This window comes from Archocentrus centrarchus, assembly GCF_007364275.1.
Source record: "Archocentrus centrarchus isolate MPI-CPG fArcCen1 chromosome 18 unlocalized genomic scaffold, fArcCen1 scaffold_23_ctg1, whole genome shotgun sequence".
Lineage (NCBI taxonomy): Eukaryota > Metazoa > Chordata > Actinopteri > Cichliformes > Cichlidae > Archocentrus > Archocentrus centrarchus.
The window spans coordinates 7,903,576-7,924,877 of record NW_022060145.1 but is presented as its reverse complement, the minus strand read 5'-3'; the positions used below and the strand labels follow the sequence as shown (position 1 = coordinate 7,924,877).

At 42.2% G+C, this 21,302-nt stretch overlaps 2 protein-coding genes across 4 annotated transcripts; both read right to left on the bottom strand.

Annotated features, from left to right (window-relative positions):
* Window positions 1–7,930: 7,930 nt before the first annotated feature.
* Window positions 7,931–12,370, bottom strand: lurap1l (leucine rich adaptor protein 1 like). Its single transcript, XM_030722710.1, has 2 exons — window positions 11,979–12,370; window positions 7,931–9,413 (listed from the first exon to the last, which is right to left on the bottom strand). Exons 1-2 carry the CDS (start codon window positions 12,183–12,185, stop codon window positions 9,024–9,026), a joined length of 597 nt encoding a protein of 198 aa, XP_030578570.1. The 5' UTR covers window positions 12,186–12,370; the 3' UTR covers window positions 7,931–9,023.
* A 1,875-nt stretch (window positions 12,371–14,245) lies between these two features.
* LOC115775165 (5,6-dihydroxyindole-2-carboxylic acid oxidase) lies at window positions 14,246–18,659 on the bottom strand. 3 transcript variants are annotated; one of them, XM_030722699.1, is made up of 7 exons: window positions 18,105–18,659; window positions 17,638–17,960; window positions 15,972–16,176; window positions 15,708–15,875; window positions 15,437–15,616; window positions 15,199–15,345; window positions 14,246–15,111 (listed from the first exon to the last, which is right to left on the bottom strand). In XM_030722699.1, the coding sequence occupies exons 1-7, from the start codon at window positions 18,457–18,459 to the stop codon at window positions 14,924–14,926; spliced, it is 1,566 nt and encodes a 521-aa protein (XP_030578559.1). In that variant the 5' UTR covers window positions 18,460–18,659; the 3' UTR covers window positions 14,246–14,923. The 3 variants fall into 3 exon arrangements, with proteins under 3 accessions (XP_030578559.1, XP_030578560.1, XP_030578562.1); XM_030722700.1 differs by having other exon boundaries at window positions 15,708–15,859; window positions 16,109–16,176; XM_030722702.1 differs by having other exon boundaries at window positions 17,638–17,962; window positions 18,193–18,265.
* Window positions 18,660–21,302: the final 2,643 nt, after the last annotated feature.

Sequence of the window (21,302 nt, the reverse complement as noted above, 5' to 3'; positions counted from 1 at the left end):
TTTCGGTCCATCCAACACCACCAGGTTGCACCTCAGACTGTCCAGGAACTCAGTGATGCTCTGATCCAGATCTGGGAGGAGATCAACCAGGACACCATCTATTGTCTCATTAGCAGCATGCCCTGACATTGTCAGGAATGTATACAAGCATGTGGGGGCCATACAGTTTACTGAGTACCATTTTGACTTGCTGCTATGAAATTTTGGTAAAATGCACTAACCTGCTGCATCATTTTTCCCTGTGTGCTATCGATTTCATTTTAAATAAAGGGATTTCTATTCTATTCTATCTTATTCTTTGTCCTCTTTCAGCTGTGTGAAATGGGTTAAGTACACTAGACATGTTGATTTAACAGGGCAAAACCGATTAGTCCACACATATAAAACTAAGTCAACATTCTTAAAACAAAGTATAATTTAAGCGTCAGGGTTAAACATTATCCCAACCAGTATTGTGTGTATTTCAGAGCCATATGAAGCTGGTTATCACATTCTTCAAGAACCAAATAATTTTTTAAATGCTGCTAAAACTTGTGACACTCTGAACATGCTTGTTGAGAGTGTTAGCAAAAGCAGTCTTCTTTCAACGTCCACGTGAGTAGTTATGCCAGTTAATTCTGCCATTGTCTGCACTTAAGTATTGCCAAAGCATGGTTTTATGAGACATGATCACTCGTTTGTGCATAAAATATTAATGACTGGCTAAGCTGACTAGTATTTAATGTGCTGAATAGCAAATCCTGCAGGGGAGCTTCTAACAGTATTGCCTATTAATTGCATTATTATTATTATTACTAGTAGATGCCCATGTTACACATTCAGTCTGTGATCACTGTTAGGTGGTCACTAGGCAACGTTATGACATCATAATAAATCATGTACAATGAAAGTTATGCAAATAAATGTAATACTGTGAAATTAAAATGATGTAATGCTTTTATAAGAGCATAAATGCAACAAGTAGGTCATTTTAGCCTATTGGTATGTGGTTACTAGGCAACATAATGGCATCATGATGAAATCTGATATAGATAAGAACCTTCAGGACCTGAGATGTGCCTGTGTGCCAGTTGTAGTTGCTCAGCTTATGATCATGTAGGAGGAGTTCACAGAGAAACACAGAGATTTTGTGTTTGTGATGGATGGATGGATGGATGGATGGATGGATAATAACCACTTCCCAACACCAGCACCATTTCAATCCATTTCGTACAGTCCCTGTCATAGCTCACATCTCAGAACATATCAGTCCATGCTTGTGATATTTTAGTCCAGATCTAGGTGATGACAAATGTAGAAAGAGATATTTTGGAAGGTTACAATTATGGCTAGACACAAAAAGTCTGAGGAAACCAATTCCACGTTCTCTAAATCAGCCTCCCTTTTGCATGCAAACTTTCGGGTAATTCAACTCTACCAAAATTACACCACAACAGTGGAGCGCATCCAAATTCTGCTCTAGTAGATATGACCCCATTCTTTCATTGAAGCTCTGTATTTGAATGAGGGGGCTTTAAGAGGTTGCCAAGGAAGCTTTGGCAGGTTTGCACCCTGAGCCCCCCTCGGACATTAGAGGTCCTTTACCTCTTAAACCAAAGCACTTGAGTGAAACCTTCAAGGTCCTGTTACACCAGCTTTGCAGAGGAAGCTTTTAGTGGCAAGTTTTGAGGTTTGAACTTGGACGGCCCTCCAGAGAAGTGAAGGGATGGACACTAACAGCTTTGTGTGTCTGTCAGTGTGGATTTGTTCAACCAGGGTTGCCAGCAGACTGAGAAGGAGCAGAAACAGACTGATGTGATGTGATACAAAAAGCGGATGACAGCTAAGAATGTGCCGAGATAAGCCACAAAACATTACATAACACATTTGATGCCGTATAATTACAGAAGGAATAGTGATATGATTGTTTTGTTTTGATGCCTAATTTCATAACGTGACTTCAGATTATAGTATCGGCTACTGGAGTGCCATGAGAGGACCATGGGAGAATCCCTCCTTGCAGGCCTTGGGGGAGTGTAGCATTTGGACTTTCCCAAGAGGATCACATCTCCTTCGCATGAAGGATGACAGTTTGTAGAGGAGCACAGATTAGATGGGAGGGAAAATGGGATCCCACAGCGATAAGAAAGCTGCAGTATCTGGTATGTCGTGCAGAAATGATGACAGAAGAGGACTCATATGCGCAGATCCAGAAACAAGATCAAAAACAGCAGATTGGTAGAATATCCCGGCTGTAGGTCATCATTAAGCCATGAGATCAAGGTTTCCTGACCTCTATAGCCGATCAATCGTAACGCTTTCCCGCTGACCCCGACCTGCCCTCATTTGGCCTCAGAGAGTGTCCGTGAATTACGAAGCAGTCATTTTGGGAAAAATACATTTGCCAACCATGAGGTTAAGCCCCGACTCAGGGTCATCTTGTTGCCAGGAAACAGTTGAAAAGATTCTTGACCTCTTGGCCTGTTGCTAAGAGAGCTTCTTATCCACGCTAGTTCAGCCCAGCGAGGAAATAATTAATGTGGGAATAACTCGTTTGTGCCTATTTTCAACCGCACAGCTGCTTTATTCACGTTACAAATCAAACACGCCGACTCCCCGAGTTATCTCAAAGGCAAAATAGTTCAAAATAATCAGAAACGCTACAACTTCTGTAATCTTCAAAGCAAAAATTAATAACACATATTTTTCCTTCAATCTCCTCTGTGACTCACAAGTTTGCTACTGGAGAGCAAAGCAAAAGTTCAAAAGCTCTGACGGGGTTATTGCCTTCTGTACGAGTCTCTTTGATTCCTAATATAGTCACGGAAAGGCTTCCTGGCCTGGATAGAAAGAGCAAAGGGGAGTGAAAAAAAAAGGGGGGGGGGATCAAATGGGATAGAGGTTCATTTTGTTCTGCTCTCTCTATCTGCTGAAGGTTCCCGGCTTATTTAGCCCGCTGTTTAATCTCAGCTGGCTCAACGGCTCGGGTCGATGTAGAGCGGTCAGGAAAAGGCACCAGATCCAGAAATGCATCAGCCACAGCCAGGCAGTCACCGGGCAACCCCACATATAGTAAGACAAAAAAGAGTAATGAAAGCATGAATGGGCTGCTTAGAGAACACAGAAAGAAAGAACCAAACTGAAAAGAAAAAAAAAAAGACGATGGGTGGTTGTTTTTTTCTTCTATATAGCAGCTAAGTTCCTGTGAGCGAAATGCAGGTGAATCAGTCAGTGGGATAAAGGTTCCACTTTTGTGGCCGCTGATGACTAATTAGCCAATCCTTAGTTCCTAATACAAAGGAAATGATTTCATTCACTGGAACACATCCTGAACAGTTGAGACATGTTGACATTAGAGGGGGTCAGAGGGCAAAACTGGTTCCACCAGTTTGCACCTCTGTAAAAAAAAATCATTTCACAACCAGCATGATAATAGTAGCACAAAATTTGAGAAGGAATGCTTCTGGCCTTTTTAAATGCTGAAAAACAGTGTTTGATCTTATTAAGGCCTAGCTTCCTTTGTTTTTCAACTTCCATTTTCAATACCACTATGACCCAACTATTCATAAATCCATCTAAGCATAAAGCCAGGCTTTATTGTTAGTGCTATTCATGTGTTTTAGATTGAGTGAGGCATTATCATTAATTCAGACTGAGCCAGTTGTTAGCTTAGGTTAAGCTTTAAAACTTTTTCTTTCTATTAGCGTCTCCCTTACCACAGCAGATGAATCTGCATATTTAATTTGGCTGATTTTTTTTAATGTGGGATGCCCTCCCTGACACAACCCTTACCAAGACATTTGGGCCTCCTTCCCCTTTGATCCAGGGATGTTTCGTGTGTTAGGTGATTGTGTTAAACGCTCCGCTACGGAGACACAGGTTAGCTTTTATCTTTTTATCTGCCAAATCACGCATGCGGAGCGTCCCGCTGTGATGACCTCTTGTAAATAAGGGAGCAACATTTCAAGTCTGAAATCTGAAGCCAAAAACTGCAGTTCCTCCACTGGCCACTTGAGGCTGTTTTCAAAAGTGAGTCAATCCCCAGAGACTCTCATGTTAAAACATCCAACTTTGTAGCAGAAATAAACATGTTTACAGCCTTGCGCAAACAACTGTTTTGGCAGTAAAAGCTAACTTCCTCCCTTCATGGCAACAGTGCAGGTCGTGGATTTTGACAAAACTCATCCATTTCAGTTGTATCACAGCTTAAAGTTACATGAATAAGGGGTGAAGCAGCTCCTTTGAATGCATAGACAGTATAAAAAAATGGACCCCGATGTCACCCGTCGGCTTCTGAGGTCTCGTTTTGAAGCTTCGATATGAGCATTTCCGCTGTTGCCATCTTGGTTGCAAGGAGGGGTGGATGGGATTGAAACTGCATGCTTTGGCTAATTATTGGCTAGTGACATCTCGTTAGTCAATGAGTGTACAGCTTCATATCACAGAAAGGCCTCCAATTTGAAACATGGTGTGACCAATATTTACAGAAATAGATTTAAAAAAAAAAAAAAAATATGGCCCAAAAGCAGTGACTGAACCCATAAACTCAGCAGTGTTTCCAGATGTCAGGTCAGAGATGTGTTTTCCCATAAACTTAAATAAAAGACTTCTATAGGACCAGAAATATTTTTGCAACCACAGCTATCGCCATCTGGTGGCCTTCAGACAGAATGCAGGTTTTTATGGCTTCATTTTTTTCTGGAAGCTACACCAGTGCTTGATACAGTCTATGTTTGGGAAGTGGGAGTTTTAGTATTTTCTGCCTTTCTAATTTGAACGAGACATGCTGTCACCAGAGATACTCTAAAGTAGTAACAGTGTATGAAAAAAAAAAAAAAAAGCAAAAGTGTTGAGTTGAAACATAAATTAAGGTTCACTGTACCGGTAACACACCAATTACTACAGCGAATTAGATGTAATTTGTTACATCCAGTGAGATTCCTGAACAGCACAGCCCAGATTAGGTCTCATGGGTTGCTATTCTAATCTAATCTTTGTAGTTGTACATCTGATAAATAACCAGGTGCTCCCTGTACAGTATTTAGGGTGCATCCTCTGCAAATGCCAGTGCCCTGTTTTTGGAATATTACAGAAAGCAATCCAGTGCTGCATCAAAATTTCCTGGGCTGTTCCTTTGGCTCACTCCCCATCAAGTTTCATCAAGTTCAGCCTGGTAGTTTTGGTGTAATCAGATAAACCAAGACCACTCTGTCTCGACTCTCGCTTAATTATGACTGGAATGCAGCCTGACCAGCCTGGAGGGCAATAAGTTCTCAAGCTGTCCAATTTCTGTATTTGGGTTTCTCAAAAGTTTCTTTGTGATGTTTACAGACGCATCCACAGGGCGCTTCTCTAAATATCAGCTGAGTGATTTAAGAGAGTGCAGACACCCGTTGTTAGCATTTATTATTTGCAGTGACACAAACAGTTTAGAGCGTCGTCTGCTGTGAATACAGCAGACCCTGAGAGTGGCAAAGTTTCACAAGGCCTTTAAAAATAATTCACAGATTCACAAGGTGGCAGAAGGCCGACAAAGCTCCTTAAACACCTCCTCTCTGAAGTTTATCTGACTTAAAAGCAAGTCGGTTATGACGAACACTTTAGTAATAATCTAGGGACAGTGAAGTTGCATGCCATCATCCCATCAGCACTGGAGAAAATGCCACATGAGGGAAAACATTACATCCAACCTTGACATTCATTAAGTGATTTTCCTATAGAGAAACTTTTCCACAGCTTCATTACTTCCCAGCATGGAGCTCCTCATGCCTGGTATTGTAATAGGACTAAAAAAAAAAAAAAAAAAAAATGAATGCACTACTGTCCATCACACAGAACCACATTCATTCCAAAGCTTACACTATACACAAAACTTCAATTCACTTTGATATAACATTGATATTTATGAACTTTTCCACTTGATGTAAAGTTGCAGAAAAACTTCCAGAACTCCTAAACAAAGCAAACGCCTGCAGAGAGAAAAGCTAATTAAACTAGAATAAAATAAGCCAACATTGTTTAGTCTGTATCTGCAGCTTCCTGTCTGAGGGGTGCATGTTGTCTCTGGCTCTTTTGATCCCCCCCGCCGAACCCCATTCCAGCACCCATATCCTGTATCCTCATTTGGTAGCATGGTGACAGTTTCCCAGATACCAGACGGTATTGGTTTCCCTTCATCTTGTGGCACAGGTCCAACCCCAGTGTCTAATTTGCTAATGGATCCCTGCTGGAAGCTGCTGTCTCAACTGTACAGGCGGCGTAATTATATGTGCACGAGTGAAGTAACTGAGGACTAACTAAGGGAATGAATAAATCATTGTTTTGTACTTTGCCCCTGAACGCAGGGGGAATGCAGCTGATTTTCCTTTTTGTTTGTTTTCTGCAAAGCCTGGATCGTCATTCACCCTCAGAATAGTGCGACCGTCACTGCTGACAGGCGAATTGGCAAACTTGACTGTAATTTAAATTGACAGCGGCATTTCTCGCTTCCTTTCTAAAGGTGTCATTATACGGCGGCAGCATGAGGGAATGAAAAATGGGGAATGAGCTTAAGTTTAAACCTGGTGCATCTTATCTCACAAGTGACAGCATGCTGCAGTTAAAGACGGCAGCTGTCTTTATCTCAAGGGTTCTATCAACCGGTTGTCCCTTTCATGTAGGAAACGTACGCTTGTTAAGATCATAGAAAGGGCCAAATGGCAGCTCCTGTTCAAGTGTAGTCTACCATGCAGCACCCAGGAATTTCTGACTCAGACTTATTCAGCATAAACTCACAGAACCTGTTCGGTACGTCCAATTATTTCACGGCCACTAACTCGAGTCTCAACATTCTCCCGCAAGCGATATTAGCTATCAGTTAGTCATTACATGGGCACATTTGGGAAAGTCAAGAGAACATTTCTTTGTGTTTTTAATTGAATTGCTGACATGGAGGTCATGCTGCCATTTACAAGGCTCTTCTGGTTTTAGTGGAATCAGCTCGGTTCAGCTTTACAGGAATCTTAAGCTTGCCAAAGCCCCTGGGAAGCAGAGATAAGGAAAGGCAGCGTAAAACCAAATAAAGCTGCTTTGCACTTGGAGTGAGACAAAGTTAAAAGCATGCTTAATATGCCTGGATGAAGCGATTATATCTGTCTGGACCTAATGTAACACTTACAGTGTCCTTTGTGTCCAATCTTGAGACTGCTGGCAGCATGTAGAAAACACCCTAAACAGCATTCACCACAGTGCTAGTTCATAGCATACTGTACATACAACTCTATGGACAAAGAGAGCACGGCAGCATTTCCAAGTCAGCGTAACAACTACTGAAGCACAGTGGGCAAAGGCCACTCATTCATTTGCAAGCCAAACAGACCGAGGTTCTCATCTTCCCCGTAACGACTTTCCCTGCATCCCCCGTCTGGAACTGCAATTATCACATGAAAGATAAGGAGCCAGCATGATGCGTTTCAAAGGAGAATAACATAACAGCCCATGAATGATTCTGCATGGCTGGCATTTCAGCATTAGTTCTGTCTCGTTTTTTTTTTTTTGCCTTAGTCATTGCAGTGCGGCCATTCCGCCCAGATACTCACGAGCGTCTGGTGACATCATTTGTCATCTTTGAGAATGGTAGTTATGCCAACTTTTAAAAAAAGGACTCCAAGCACGCCTCCTCTGTTAACAGCCTGGGAATTTTAAAGGCTACAAATAAACAGCTATTTGCCCAATTTAGAACCATCTTCCTGTTTTTAACAATGTCAATTATCAAGGGTAATTTTCCATGGCACATTGCACCACACAGTCTGACCTCACTATTAAGATTATTCTTAACTTCAATTTACTCAAAAAAAACTGAAGTTTGGATTCCAAAGTGAGGTTTGTTTCTAAAAGCGGGCAGTTTCCTCAAGGTTCAGAACGTGTCATGCTTAGATGTTTCTTTGCTTCAAAAACACAATGAGAGCGAGGAGAAAATAATATATTATTTCATTTTCCACAACAGAGTCATCAAGAATCAATTTTTTTTTAAAAAACCAAAAAAAAAAGAAGCTTTTGCTTTAAAAAGCAGGCAAGTGTACAAACATGTCAACACAGGAGCTTTAAAGCTAAAATAACACATTTATGTACAGCAGTGTATAGCTCTCCTTAAACTACTCTTTAACAGCAGTGAATTTAAAATGTGCCCACAGAGCAAACACGTGTCTCACATATGCCCACCGTCAATAAACCTCCCATCTGCTGGTAAAGCAGTGCCGCCTCGGGCTTAAATTATCTATGAGACTATCAAACTGCTTTGGTTTTTCAGTCAAGAATCTGAGCTTTAAATGTGCAACTAATCTCTTGTGTATAAGGCTACATGCTTTAACTTCTGCTGCTGCTGCTGCTGCTGAGTGGAGTTTATCTTGGGAGCTCCTGTCGGTAAAATAATAATAATGGCTAAAAGTTTAACACGTACAGCAGTGGAGCTCAGGATTTGGCATGGGAGCAAAGTGCACTTGCTGTGACACATCGACTAATCACTTTGCCACTTGAAAACTGTTTTACCTCCTCAAGCACTCAGCATGAAATGTCCAATTTTCCAAATGGCTGCTAAATCCTAATCTACTCCCGTTACTCGGATCAACTGATTGCAGCTCACCTGACGCAAGCTCCAAGTCGGGTTTTCCACAGATGGAGAGGAAAATTGGCTGTTCGATATTTTTTCAACTTTTAAAAATACTTTTAGGCTAACAACTGTGAAAGATACAGCCACTGAGGTGCTAGATAGCTGAAATTAACTATAACTCTGAATCATAATAAAGCACCCTTTTTAATTAACCTGCATTATAAGGTGTTAAGACATTGTTGTTAAGTATGAACGGTTTGAAGAGGCATGTCTAAGTCCACAACATCAGGAAAGTGTTCTCAAAGTAAAATGTAACATTAGTCATCGGGTAAGACATCTTGCTATAATTAAAAAAAAAAAAAAAGCATTCATTTTAAAAAGGGAAGAATACTTTTTGAAACCATTCTTCACAAATTGCAGTAGTCCCTCTGTAACCACCACATTTAGCTTATCATCATTATCCAAAGCAGTAATATTCATCCGACTCCACCCTGAGTTTCAGAGGCGATTTGGCAAAGGCGTCGCCATCGATCACAGTTTTATCCACAAAGCAATCGAGGTCCGTAGGTGAGGGGTCATCCGGGAGGTCTTCTGCTAGTGTGTCCAGGTAACTACCCACAGACAGACCATCCAGCCCGTCGCTGTTACCATCGTTCAAACTGTTGAAGCTGCCTCGCAGTGAGGCGCCGTCCTGGCTGTCCGACAAGCTGTACAAGCTGCCGGTCAGGCTGCCATCTTGGCTGGCAACGCTGCCTTTGTCATCTATCATCCAGCGGATGGACTCGATGCCCTCGTTGATGGACATAAGCTGCTGCATGAGCTTTACGTCAATGGCTCGCAGATTTGCCTGCATTGTGAAGAAAAGTAAACATTCAAGTGAGGTCATGGCATTTAGCATTTCAGGAAATGCGCTTGATCGACAGATCAGGATCATTCTCCTATCTGTTCATTAAATACATGGCTGTGGCAAGCTGAGGGTAGACAACACAACAATCTGAGCAGTCGGGCAGAGCGTAAACAAGTAATCCATGACTTGCTGTGACAACAAAACAAGATTATTTTAAAACTGCACTGTCATATTATCCTAGTAAAGACTCATAACTACATGTTAGGGAAATCTGTTTATGTTTCAGGTGTCTGAAAGAAAATAGCACCCAATATGTTGGATTTTTTTTTTAAAAGTCACCAAATCTCAAGTATTAGTCTTAAAAATCCTATATTTGTGGGGTCTAGTAGTGTTTAACAAAAAGAATTGTGCACTGACCTCTTACACTAAATTAATTTTTTGGGCTTTTTAGTTTATATTAAGACACAAAGCAGGAGGAAGCAAATGACCCAAACTCAGAGCCTGGGAACATTTGTTGTGCCGCACGAGTCGCCTGCTCAACCCAGGGAGGGACGCCAGCACCCCATTTAAATTTGTGGCTGAATAGACAGTTGCGTGCTAGAGTATTTCTTGTCGGTCTTGTTGGTTGGTGGCTGCAGCGTGACATTTAAAAGACAGGTGTTAAAGTACTCCTCTTTTCTACAGCAGTGCAAGAAAGAGCCCTGATAAATACAAGAGACGCCATGAAACAATTACAAACCAGCACCATCAGTGTTACTATTTGCATGAAGGTTCAAGGCTCATTCTTGGCTTCAGAAATAATAGTTGAGATGACACTCTCACCCACTTATAAAGAATCAACAGAGGAAATATAATCTACTTTAGTCATTGTTGGGTCATGTGACACCGGAAAAATGACTTGTCCTCGTGTCACGGCACAGCCAGGAGACAGTTTTTATTCAGGATAATGGATGAACGAGGCCTACTTTACACAGTACGGCCATTGACCAAACTTCCTGCCCTGACAAACCACGCTATTGAGGGTGTATGGAAGTGCCTATGGAGTCATTCAAAAGGGATTCCCCCTGTGTCTACTTGGTGACAAACGCCCGGTCTGAATGAAAAATGGTAAACGGGCAGCTGCAACATCCTGCCTCAGTGAAAATACGTTGAGGCAGATGAAGGCAGACAGGGTTGGTAGACTGTTCCAGACAGCTGCTTTGACACAACAGCCTCTCTTTAGAGTGGATTTGCAACCGCCCTTCATTTGGCTCATATTGCTGCTGGTGTGTTTGTTTTGCAAGTATAACCACCTGCTTTATACACACACACACACACACACACACACACAAAAACACAAGCTTAGCAGATGGAGTTACACCAGAATTTTAGGCCAAGCAGCTATGTCATGTTAATAGGATGGCACCACTGGGTCTCCATCGCTAAATGAATATCAGAAACACAATTAGCACAGCACAGTTTTATCTGTGCTGGATGCAGAACATGATTTGTGATGCTAAACTAAAAAACAATCTGATGCGACTCTTTGCAAACGGGCCATTCAAAGTTAATTTGCTCCTTTTCATAAGCCCTCCATTACTTCAGGCTCTCAAATAATGCGAAAGAAAAGCTAAATGCTATGTTCTTGGCACAGGCTTGTGAGTGTGCCTGCACAAAGCAGTCTGATTGGATTAGTGGTTCCAAGTGTGAAGGGAGCCGGGAAAACAGGCAAGCATTGATGGCCCAAATTTGAAATGAGAGACCACTCACAGTTGGGATTACACTCAGCTCATTTTAAAATTCACTTACCCCTTTTCTTCTTATACAGGGCACTTACATAATAAAATAGCAGTTGGTAAAGGAGTCAAGTAAGACTAAAACTGCCAATTATAGGTCTACTATTGTCATCACAGTAATCACAAATAAACTAATCCTATCAGAGCACAGTCTGTGGCAGCGGGTCAGTCTGCTGGCCGTGATGCAGCCCTGCTAGACTGCAAAACCCGGTCAACTATACCATCTGCTCAGGACTCCTAATACCTGTCTCGGCCTTTTAAAAACGGCGTTTTGTTGTGACTGTGCCAGAGCTTCAGACCAGCAGGACATTCCAACGTCATTCGCGAACAATTTGAGTGATCGTAGATAAAAATGTAAGCATGAGGAGATAATTGCAGCTGCACAACTGTAGTGGACTGAATCACAAGACGGGAGGGGGGCGAGCGCCCTGAGGTGATGGGAGCTCGCAGACAAAGGGCCTGTGCGTACTGCAGAGCGCAAGTGTGAATGGCTCTCACCTGCTCCCCGGTTTCAAACGACAATTACTGTTAATACCTGTTTTTCTTTTTTTTTTTTTAATGCATGGAGCATAGATATTGCTATTGTGCCTAGTTAGGCCTCAGGCTCACCTGGCAGTAAACGCAAAAAAAAAGAAAAAAAAAAGTGCCACCCCGCTTTAGGTAATAATTAAAACATTATTCAACGCTTGAACCTCAGTAATTTTAAAGAGAAGACCAGCAAAACTGTTGTATCATATCTTTAAAAGCTACCACAACAACTCCTGCTCAGCTGTTCAGACATAATACTTACCATCTCTTGTTTCAGGAACAGCATTTTGCTTTCCAGTCTTTTTAAGTCCGCAGAGTTAGCGCAACATTTGCAGTTCCCTAAATGCGGCGCTGCTGACTTTTCGTGTTTTCCTCCAGCAAGAGAGCGAATGAGACTCTCCGGAACTTTTCGGCCCAACTTTGTCTCTATATCCTTCAAATCACGCACGACGCTGTTATCCTCCTCCATCGTGGAGTCACACCAATTAGCTGCGACCTTGGAAGTTAAATTCCCAAAGGTTGGCTGGGCTCTTCGGTCGGGGAGACGCGCGCGAGCTACGTTCAAAGAGGAATCGAATCTAAGGAGCCAAAAAGTTTTAAGACGCGCGCGCTCATCGCAGCTTCACTCAGTCACGGCGCGGAGCGATGTGACGCTAAATACCTCACGCGGGACACGCCGCGCCGCTGCCACAGCAACAGACCTCCCATTTAAGCTCCTGAATGGACAGTTTAACGACAGCGTGCTCTCCACGGACCCTCCCATCGGGGGAGCTTCCTCTGAAACCAGACACCCGACAGGTGAGGCGAAACCGCCACAGTGTGACCAAAGGAGGAAGAATGGCAGAGGTGTTTCCAGCGTTTTATTAAACGTATTTCAGATGTGGCGGCTCAAGGAAATTAGAATATTTGTTCACAAAATTGGAGTAGAAAACTGGAGGCAAGTTTTGTTTTTTTATAATTATGAATAATTGTTGTTGCAAAGTCTTACATTTCTCCTTACTTAGTCGCCCCATGAACCCCGACCCCTGTGGAGAAGCCAAGCTCGTGCTGTCAAGGGCCACTAGTCAGGAGTCCAGTCAGGTAAATGCTTGTTGGTGCTCACAGGTTCTTATAACGTGTAATAAAGACAGCTGCTAGACATGAGAAATGAAGAAGTAGCAGGGGCGGGTCCAGAGGGGTCAGGGGTTATGGGCACTGTCACTAGCCCCCTGAAATATGACTGCCCCAATGCCCTCCACCAGTAATATTGTACTGGGGCACTTCACCCTGCAACGCCAAGTGTATTATATCTGATCCATGAGTTATTGTAAGTTTTTGAGACCTCCACATCTTCATTGTGATTTAAAACATTTTTATCAGAAAAACCAAAATAAATTTCACATTTTTAAGCAATAAATTGCACAAAAATGCCAGACGTAGCAAAAATGATACAAATTAAAACTCATATGCAAAAATAATATTTAATTAAAAATAAAATTTGTCAGGGTTCATTAAACACTCCAGTTTCAAAAAGGTTAAATTTTCTTGCAATTATTTAATGGTTCAAGCTCTACAGGATTAAGATGCAACCACCTCTAAATGAGAAGATGGAGACGAATGTGACTTTCAACAGTGCATGTACTCAAGTACTTGACCTTACAGTTTTAGTGCTTTCATATTCTAACTATTTTTTAAGTTCTACGTTTATGTTTTTTACGTTGCTTTTCTTTCAAGCCTTAAGCTACTTTTGGCTGCTCCCTTTTTACAAGGTTCATCTGCGTGTTTGATTTGACTTTTACCCCAGACGCCCTCCCTGATGGGAGGGGTGTATAAAGTGACATTAAAGTGACAGACACACAAATGATTCAATAATTATGATCCAATAATATAATCTTTTAAACTATATTAGTCTGAAAAGGCAATCTGCATAATTAGGACTTTTACTTAAAATATATTTTGATCCTAAAACCTTTGGGCTACTTATTAGGAGGGGTGGCTCCATCATGTAGTGGTTTATACATTTGCCTAACAAGCAAATATTCCTGGTTTGATCCCGGGATGAGACACAAATCCCTCTGGGGTTGTGTCAAGAAGGGCGTCTGGTTTAAAATCTGTCAAATTAAACATACAGACCCAAATGCTGTGGCGACCCCTCTAAGCTACTTAAGTAGGATTAGCTCAGAATAATACTTTGCACGTATTATTTAATGCAAAACAATGTTTAAACTTGTGGGCAGTGCCACTTACTGTGCAACACCATCTGCACGAGGGCACGGGGCAGCAAATGAGCCTGAAAATCACGCCCAGTGTTATCTATGCCAGTTCTCTACACTGTATTCATCCCATATCAAATGCTGTGATTTCCCGTGGGCTCCTGGAAACACCCTTAAGGTGCAAAAATAATGTTCAGATGCCAAACTATTTAATCTAAAGCCCCCAGATTCAACAGAACTTTATATGTAAAAACATTAAAGTATAAAGGGTCACTTCAGATGTTGTTAAATTACAATTCAGCTGAAAACACAGAAAATAAAAACTCGAGACTCAGCCTTTTCATTTATCTAAATCACCACGTTGTTTTTTCCTTGTTTCTTCATTTATTAGCAACATTTCAAGTCACGTGAAACAGTTTAATAATACATCATTAAAAAAGCATCTCTCTCTCTCTCTCTCAAACATGCCGTCTTGCCGAGTTCTAGAAATTGAACTACAGCACCCCCTTGTGGATAACATGGCTTAATTGTTTGGGCACTTTCATGAAACGTACCTGTGCTGGCACGGTGCAGCTAAGCTAAGCAAACCTAAGATAAATACTGGGGATATTACAGCCTATGTATTTAGTGAAAAAAAACAAACAAACTTATGTTCAAGTTTCACTTCCTTCATTACTTTAGCTGGGTTTAAAAAGCTGAAAAGGTTAAAAAGCTAAAAAAAAAAAAAGCTGAAAAACTCACTTGCACATTCCTTACACTGAAACACGGAAGTCAGCTGATCTTGATACCTAATTACAAAAATTCTTTGTTGAGTGGGAAATGTATAAGTCAGTATTTACATCTACATTATTTGTAAGTACCAGTTTTGATAGAGGTGCCTAAATGCAGCAAAAAAATAAAAAGAAAGAAAGATGATTTTGTGTTCTAGTGAGAACAGATTGAGCCTTTAATATAAACCCCACAGCTGTGCCACGGTGAGAGAAGAGGCACTTTAAAGTAGGGCTTGCGTTTGAGTTTATACAACAGATTGGCTTTTCTCATCGTCGTAGCGCTGGTACTGATCCCCGAGCAGAGGCTGGTGGCCCTCCGCCTTGTAAGAGCGGGCACGCACGGCGCACGTGGTGAGAGCGAAAATGACTGCGACAACCACGAGGGCAACAACTATGGTCATGGTTATGATTTCACTCAGGCTGAAAGGTTGACCTGGAAGGGTAGAAGCAAACGGTGATCACTGTCAGCATCTGCGTTCCTTCAGAGGTGAAAATAAAGGCATGCAGTTCAAATGTGTACCTGGCCATTCAGCTTCATAAGAGTAACCGAGATTTTCAGGGGCAGTCGCAAACATCTCAGAGTTGGTCACTGGAGGCCAGAAGGGCACCATGTTGTAGCCCCTGTTGTGACCGATGGGAGCATTTTGCTCTGGATACACAGCCGCATCTGTCAGGAAACATTTTAAATTAGCACAAAAGCTCACCGTGCTATCATCAAGGGCAGTTAGTTTTTTTAAAACCAGATGCTGCTAAAAGACCTGGACTGTGTCTCCTCAACCATTCATCAAATATCGCGTCAGTATAGGTGTGGAGCAGGACAAAGATGGGGTCGTTGGGGGAGAGGTGAGTCTGTCCTCCTGTCCCATTCAGGAACAAATGAGCCAGGTTGTGGAGGCTCCTCACTATAGGGTCGTAGTTCCCCTTGGGGGCGCTGTAGCCTGCCAAAATAGCATGAGAGGGCATGAAAAACTGTGTATGTGAACGTAAAAGCATTGCATGACAGACAGAAATACCTTTGTGCTCGCTCACCTTCAACGGTGTTCCTGAAGCTATCAGAAGATGTGGAGTAGTAGGGCGGCGTGTCAAAAGTGTTAACCTGCAGGCAGTCTGCCACATCCTGTGGCTCCGGGAGACGCTGGACCATCGGCCTGTTCACGTTTCCTGCCGGGTTTCTTCTGATGGGAGTAGTCTCAGTACCTAAAGGAGGCAGGAAAACAACATGGATATCATCATATTTTCAAAAAAGAACATCACAAGCCTGTCTGCTTTGGTGAACAAAATAAACAGCCTCACTGTTGCAGATGGTTCCCAGCGTGTCGTAGTCCTCCACGCTCTCACAGACGACTCGCCACAGGGAGAAGATGGAGTTGGGACTCAGAGAATTCATGTCAAAACTGCTCCTGGCTCCCATCAGGTCATCCGTGCAGATGTCACATGTGTTTCCACCGATAGCAAAGTTCCAGTATGGCAGGGCGAAGGAGGGGTTTTGCAGCATGTCCTGGGTATTGGGTATGAATAAATCAAAGGATGGCTGGCTTTGAGTTTGTGAATTTCAAGCCTAGAAACCAGCCTTGGACAGGGCTGTACTTTATTGTGATGCTAATCAAATGTACTCAGTCTGAAGCCGGAATAACAATCATACTGATTTGCTTTAAAGTTGAGCTATTTAATGAATGTGCTATAAATAAAAGCTCTCGTGGAAGGGTCTGTAATCCCTTTAGTATGTAAAATGTCTATATGAAGACAGAAGTCGGAGATGCATGAGGTGCCATAAAGTCAAGATGGATTCAGAAATGATGAAACTTTCTGAAAAGAAATTGATGTGCAGTGCTCTTGCTCTGCTTCCAACTTATTTCACGACTTCCTAATGCAAAACCTCGTAATTTAAGATAAGGCACACAGGTAAAGAAAATGTGTCAATAGAGGATTTATAGGGGCAAAATATTCACGAATCTCAAAGGAACACAGCCCGTCTGCTTGGCTGTGAATTACTCTCTGCTTCAATTCTTCTTCTCAGGGATTTTTCAAAGGAAAACTTACCAAATCCCACTCTTAAACTCTATATGTTCTGATATGAAACCAGGCAGGTAAAAGAATGAGTTCAAGATAGATATTTTTTCCTCAACAGGAAAAAAAAAAAAAAAAAAATCCACCACACTATTAAAATCTAGGCCTCTACTCACCAGATATGATTTAAATGCAGTAGGACAAGGAGTGGAGAAAGTTCATTCTAATTCTTACTGGGAAAATGAGCTCTTTCTCAAACTTTACCAGTCTGACAGATTTGAAGAAAAAAAAAAAAACAAGCCGCTAATTAGGGAGCACAGTTTAACCACAAACTTGCACAGGATAAGGATGGAGTTTCTCTGCAGGAGTCCAACACTCTGACAGGGTTCAAACCCAGACAGCAGCAGCAGCAGCAGCCTCATTTTCTGAACTTAATTGTGACCCGCTGGATGGATACAACAGCAACCCTGTGCTGGAGGGGGATTATCAACATTCTCCACGCATCACTTTGGTGATCGTTAAAGTCTAATAACGCCTCTCACCAAAGCTCCTTTCAATACTGTTTTTCTCCAAATGGATGGCGTGCAGACCAAATCGAATCTCCAATCCGACGTGGTTAAAGTCACATTTTGCGCGCTGCTCGCTTATTAAGGTGTGACATTGCTTCGTCAATTATGATTTCTTCGCCATTCCAGTTTGCGGGGAAGCGCATTATCCAAAACAAAACAGACAAGTAGGGGAAAAGAGGCAAGAAGGAGATTTGTCGGTGATGAACTGGTAAATTAAAGATGTCGATAAACAATTAAGTGCTGATTAGCTATTCTCAGGCAACATAGTCAGTTCTTTCTTTTTTTTTTCTTTTAGTTTAAAAATCCTATTGACAGGACATCAGACGTGTTTGGAATTAGTGTAGTGTGAGCTGTTTTGGACCTAATTATCTGCAGCATCTTACCTGCATGTCTCGCTCCAGCTGAAGCAGGTGGTACCTGTGCCAGGTCAGGAAACCGGGGCCCTCGTGTGAGAAGTCCACACCCCCAAAACTGGCCTGCCCCGCGCCCAAGAAGGTCTTGCTGACGGAGTAATAGTGGGACCAAACGAAGTAATTGTAGATAGTGATGTTTTCAAACTGCATAGTGTTCCCGTCAGGGCCAAAGATGTTCGAATAGTGCCGGGTTGCGATCACCAGATCAGGGTGCACAGCGCGCTTGGCCTGATCCAGCGCGTTCACGAACGCACGCTTCTCGTCCGCACTGAGCTGCATCACGTTTCTTCTTACTGGAGGATTATAGCATTGGAAAATTTGTATTAGCTCAATCAGTCATGGGTTAACTGAAAATCAGTTTTTCAATACCAAAGATACGCGTAACCGGTACATTCCTGACAGCTGTCGTCCTTTCAAATGACCTTTGTTGAACTTACCAACAGGAACTCTTTGGTCGCAGTTGGGCCCGGTCAATCCATGTTTGCAGCGGCCGCAGTTATAACCGCTAAAGTTCCCATTGCATTGACAGGTACGATTGAAAAAACGGATGGGCCATCGCTCGCGATCATCCCGTCCATCGTGCGGGTACTGAGGCCCATGCGGGCGAGTGTCCACCGTGATTGGCACACACTGTCCGCGTCCAGTGCTGGAGCCACACGGGTCATTAGCCTGTCCAGAGGGCGACGGACAGCACTGTCCACTCCTGAGTCCCTCTGGAGTCACACACTCTCTGGGGAACTGAGCGTTCACAACCACCGCGCCTACAAGCACCAAAAAGCAGCACTGCCACATTATCCAAAAAACGCTGATAAATTTTACGCACGGCCGATTTCGAGTCAGTTTTACTGACTGGATAATTACCTACAAGAACAAACCTGGACTAATTATTTGTTCCAAAAATACACTTGCATCACTTCACACCAGGAATTATTTCTCTGCCAAATGAGTGGGTGTAAATCTCCACCTTCCATGCGCCCACGCGGGACTGAACTTCTGTTTTCCCCCCAAAAACCACTGAACCGTCGACCTTAAATACCGGATTAGCGCATGACTACCCGGATTTACTGACTCCCGCGTGATCCCATCACATAACATCGTATTTCCTACTGGGGATGGAGAAGGTAGTGTGCTCCAGTCATGCACAGTTTTATTCTTCTAAAAAAAAGTCCCTGGATGTCTGCAGTCGCCTGAATAAATGCAGCATTAAATGTAAGAAAGTCCAATTAATAACCGACTCTAAGAAACACAAATTATGATGAATGACTACGCCCACACACAGTGTAACGTCTCAGTGCGCTTTTATGAGCACAGTATGAAAATTAATTTGCTGTGAAGTAATAGCCCCCCACCGCGCATACACACACACACACACACACACACACACACACACACACACACACACACACACACACACACACACACACACACACACACAAATCTCGCCTTTGGCAAAAGAATACATATTTGGAGAGTTAAAATAACTAAAAAAAGAAAAAAGAAAAAAAAAGGGATTTTCAGCGTGTTGAAGAAATTCAACCCAGTGTATAAAACACTAGGATCTAATCTTGCCTCAGTGGTTTGTTAAAGCGATCATATTTCGGGTCATTTGACTTCTCAGGAAGGCCCCCTCCTCAGTCTTTCCCCAACCCTCAGCCTGCTTTCACTGTCCAGAGCATGGGAAAGCACGAACAGCATTTATTCCACAAGAAAAAAAAAACTCTTCTAGGAATGCAGAATTCTTTCTGTTATTTCTGTGTGTTTGAAATCAGAATAAATCACATGCAACCAGTTCATATTTCCAAGAATTTCATATACAATAAACTCAAAAGCTGAATTCAAAACAGGTATATGAATACGGCTTAATCAGCCTTTTAAGTGGCATGCGCTACAATATAAAACTCCTGTACAACACTGCCTTTGAAATATAAATCTTGTCATTTGCGGGTTTATGTTTGCCTTGCAGAAAGGCCAGCGTGATAGATAGTTATAACTTGCCTAAAAGGAAAATTGTCTGCCACTCAGAACACACACAGAAACACAGTGTTTGTTGAAGGCTGGCGTAGCACACGGCACAAACCTAAAGCACACTCTTCTCCATCAGAAAGCCCCTTATCTCCAACCCTGTGGCAGTAATGTGATGTGAATGAGGAGGTGAACAATGTCATGGGGACTAGCTGTGTGATGTCACATCTGAGAAATTGCACGTAGGGAGGCGGAAGGTTTTTGAGGTAGTGAATGTAATGACAGTAAGTCTGTTTGTCGGAGATAAAGAAATTATAAGGATTTTTTAGGGGGGCACACCACACACTAAAGTCTGGGTGCCCCACACAACCAGTGCTGAAGCTTGCTATGGGCTGTTGTTCCCACGCAGACATATTTTAACAGAGTTCAGTACTTACCTATTGAGCTTTATCAACAATTAATAAAGAGTAACCTTCGGATTCCTTCGTTTTTTTTTTTTAACCAGCTGTGTTACTGGTAGGAAATCACTGCAGGAGTCCAGGAGAAAACTTCTCACTGCAGTATGTTCTCTATACCTGATTAATAGGGTAAACATTTTTTTCACCCTCCCTAATAAAAAAAAATACTAATTTGAAACAGACCAACAAATTAAGAATATATGAATTTTATGATCCCACAGAACCAGAAGGTGGGACATCATGTGGCATGTCATCAGGAGTGAATTCAAGCACAAGCAGGAGGGTAAAGCTGTTGACCTGTCATACTCAGTGTTTCATCACACGGCCCTTCTTTTTCCAGCTAATATAGAACTTCAAAGAACTGTTAAATATTGCTTAAGATTCCTAAAGGTGGCAGCGCCTAAAAGGAGAGATGCGGCATCCTTGCCAGCATAGATGCATACATAAAGTACAATTAACACCCCCCCAAAACAAACAAACAAACAAACAAACAAACAAACAAACAAACAAACAAACAAACAAACAAACAAACAAAAAAACAAAACAAGGGGAAGACTACCAGTGTAGTACCAAATTTAACAGCTAGGACATGTCACCATGTGATCAAAGACCAGGCCGGAGAAAAAAAAAAACATGAATTCTTTTCTATATTTGCTAATAACAAAGGTGTGATTTCTTTTTAGATTTCTTTTTCTTTTATGTTGATACCGTTCACTGAGTGTGAACAAAATTGATGGAAACCACGCAACTGTGGCTGAACTACATAACAAAAAAAAAAGAAGCAAAGATATTTTCTTGTGCTTGCGTAATAAATTCTGGCACTACCGACCAGGCGAACAGCAGCACGTTTCCACAGCTCATCCTGTTTCACAGCAGCCTAATCGGTCTTCATGCCCACTGTGACGGGCCCGTTAAGTTTGGCGTCGTAACGATATCGAGAGTCCAAATCTGAATTATATCGCCAGGTTTTAATTACTTGTAGGGTCACCTCAGAAGTCGCATTTTTGTGAATAACCTCTGACCCCTTGATGTGTGGGTGTGTCTAAAGAAGACTGTCGACACTGACACCCCCACACTGAATGATAACTTTAACTTAACTACAAGGAAAAAAATCTTTATATTTATTATGCTATCTGCTTTAGACTGTGTTGCTGGGTTGTGGTTAAACTGGTTATGCTTAGTAACTCTGATTAACACTATAATCCCCTATAATCA

What these genes read in the sequence shown, in the direction of transcription:
- lurap1l (XM_030722710.1), bottom strand. Translation starts at nt 12,185, where the DNA reads ATGGAGGAGGATAACAGCGTCGTGCGTGATTTGAAGGATATAGAGACA. An exon ending in TGTTCCTGAAACAAGAGATG is followed by an intron (nt 9,414 to 11,978) that starts GTAAGTATTATG and finishes TTCACAATGCAG; the next exon opens with GCAAATCTGCGAGCCATTGA.
- LOC115775165 (XM_030722699.1), bottom strand. Translation starts at nt 18,459, where the DNA reads ATGTGGCAGTGCTGCTTTTTGGTGCTTGTAGGCGCGGTGGTTGTGAAC. An exon ending in CGACCAAAGAGTTCCTGTTG is followed by an intron (nt 17,961 to 18,104) that starts GTAAGTTCAACA and finishes ATAATCCTCCAG; the next exon opens with TAAGAAGAAACGTGATGCAG. An exon ending in GTTGAGGAGACACAGTCCAG is followed by an intron (nt 15,346 to 15,436) that starts GTCTTTTAGCAG and finishes GTTTCCTGACAG; the next exon opens with ATGCGGCTGTGTATCCAGAG.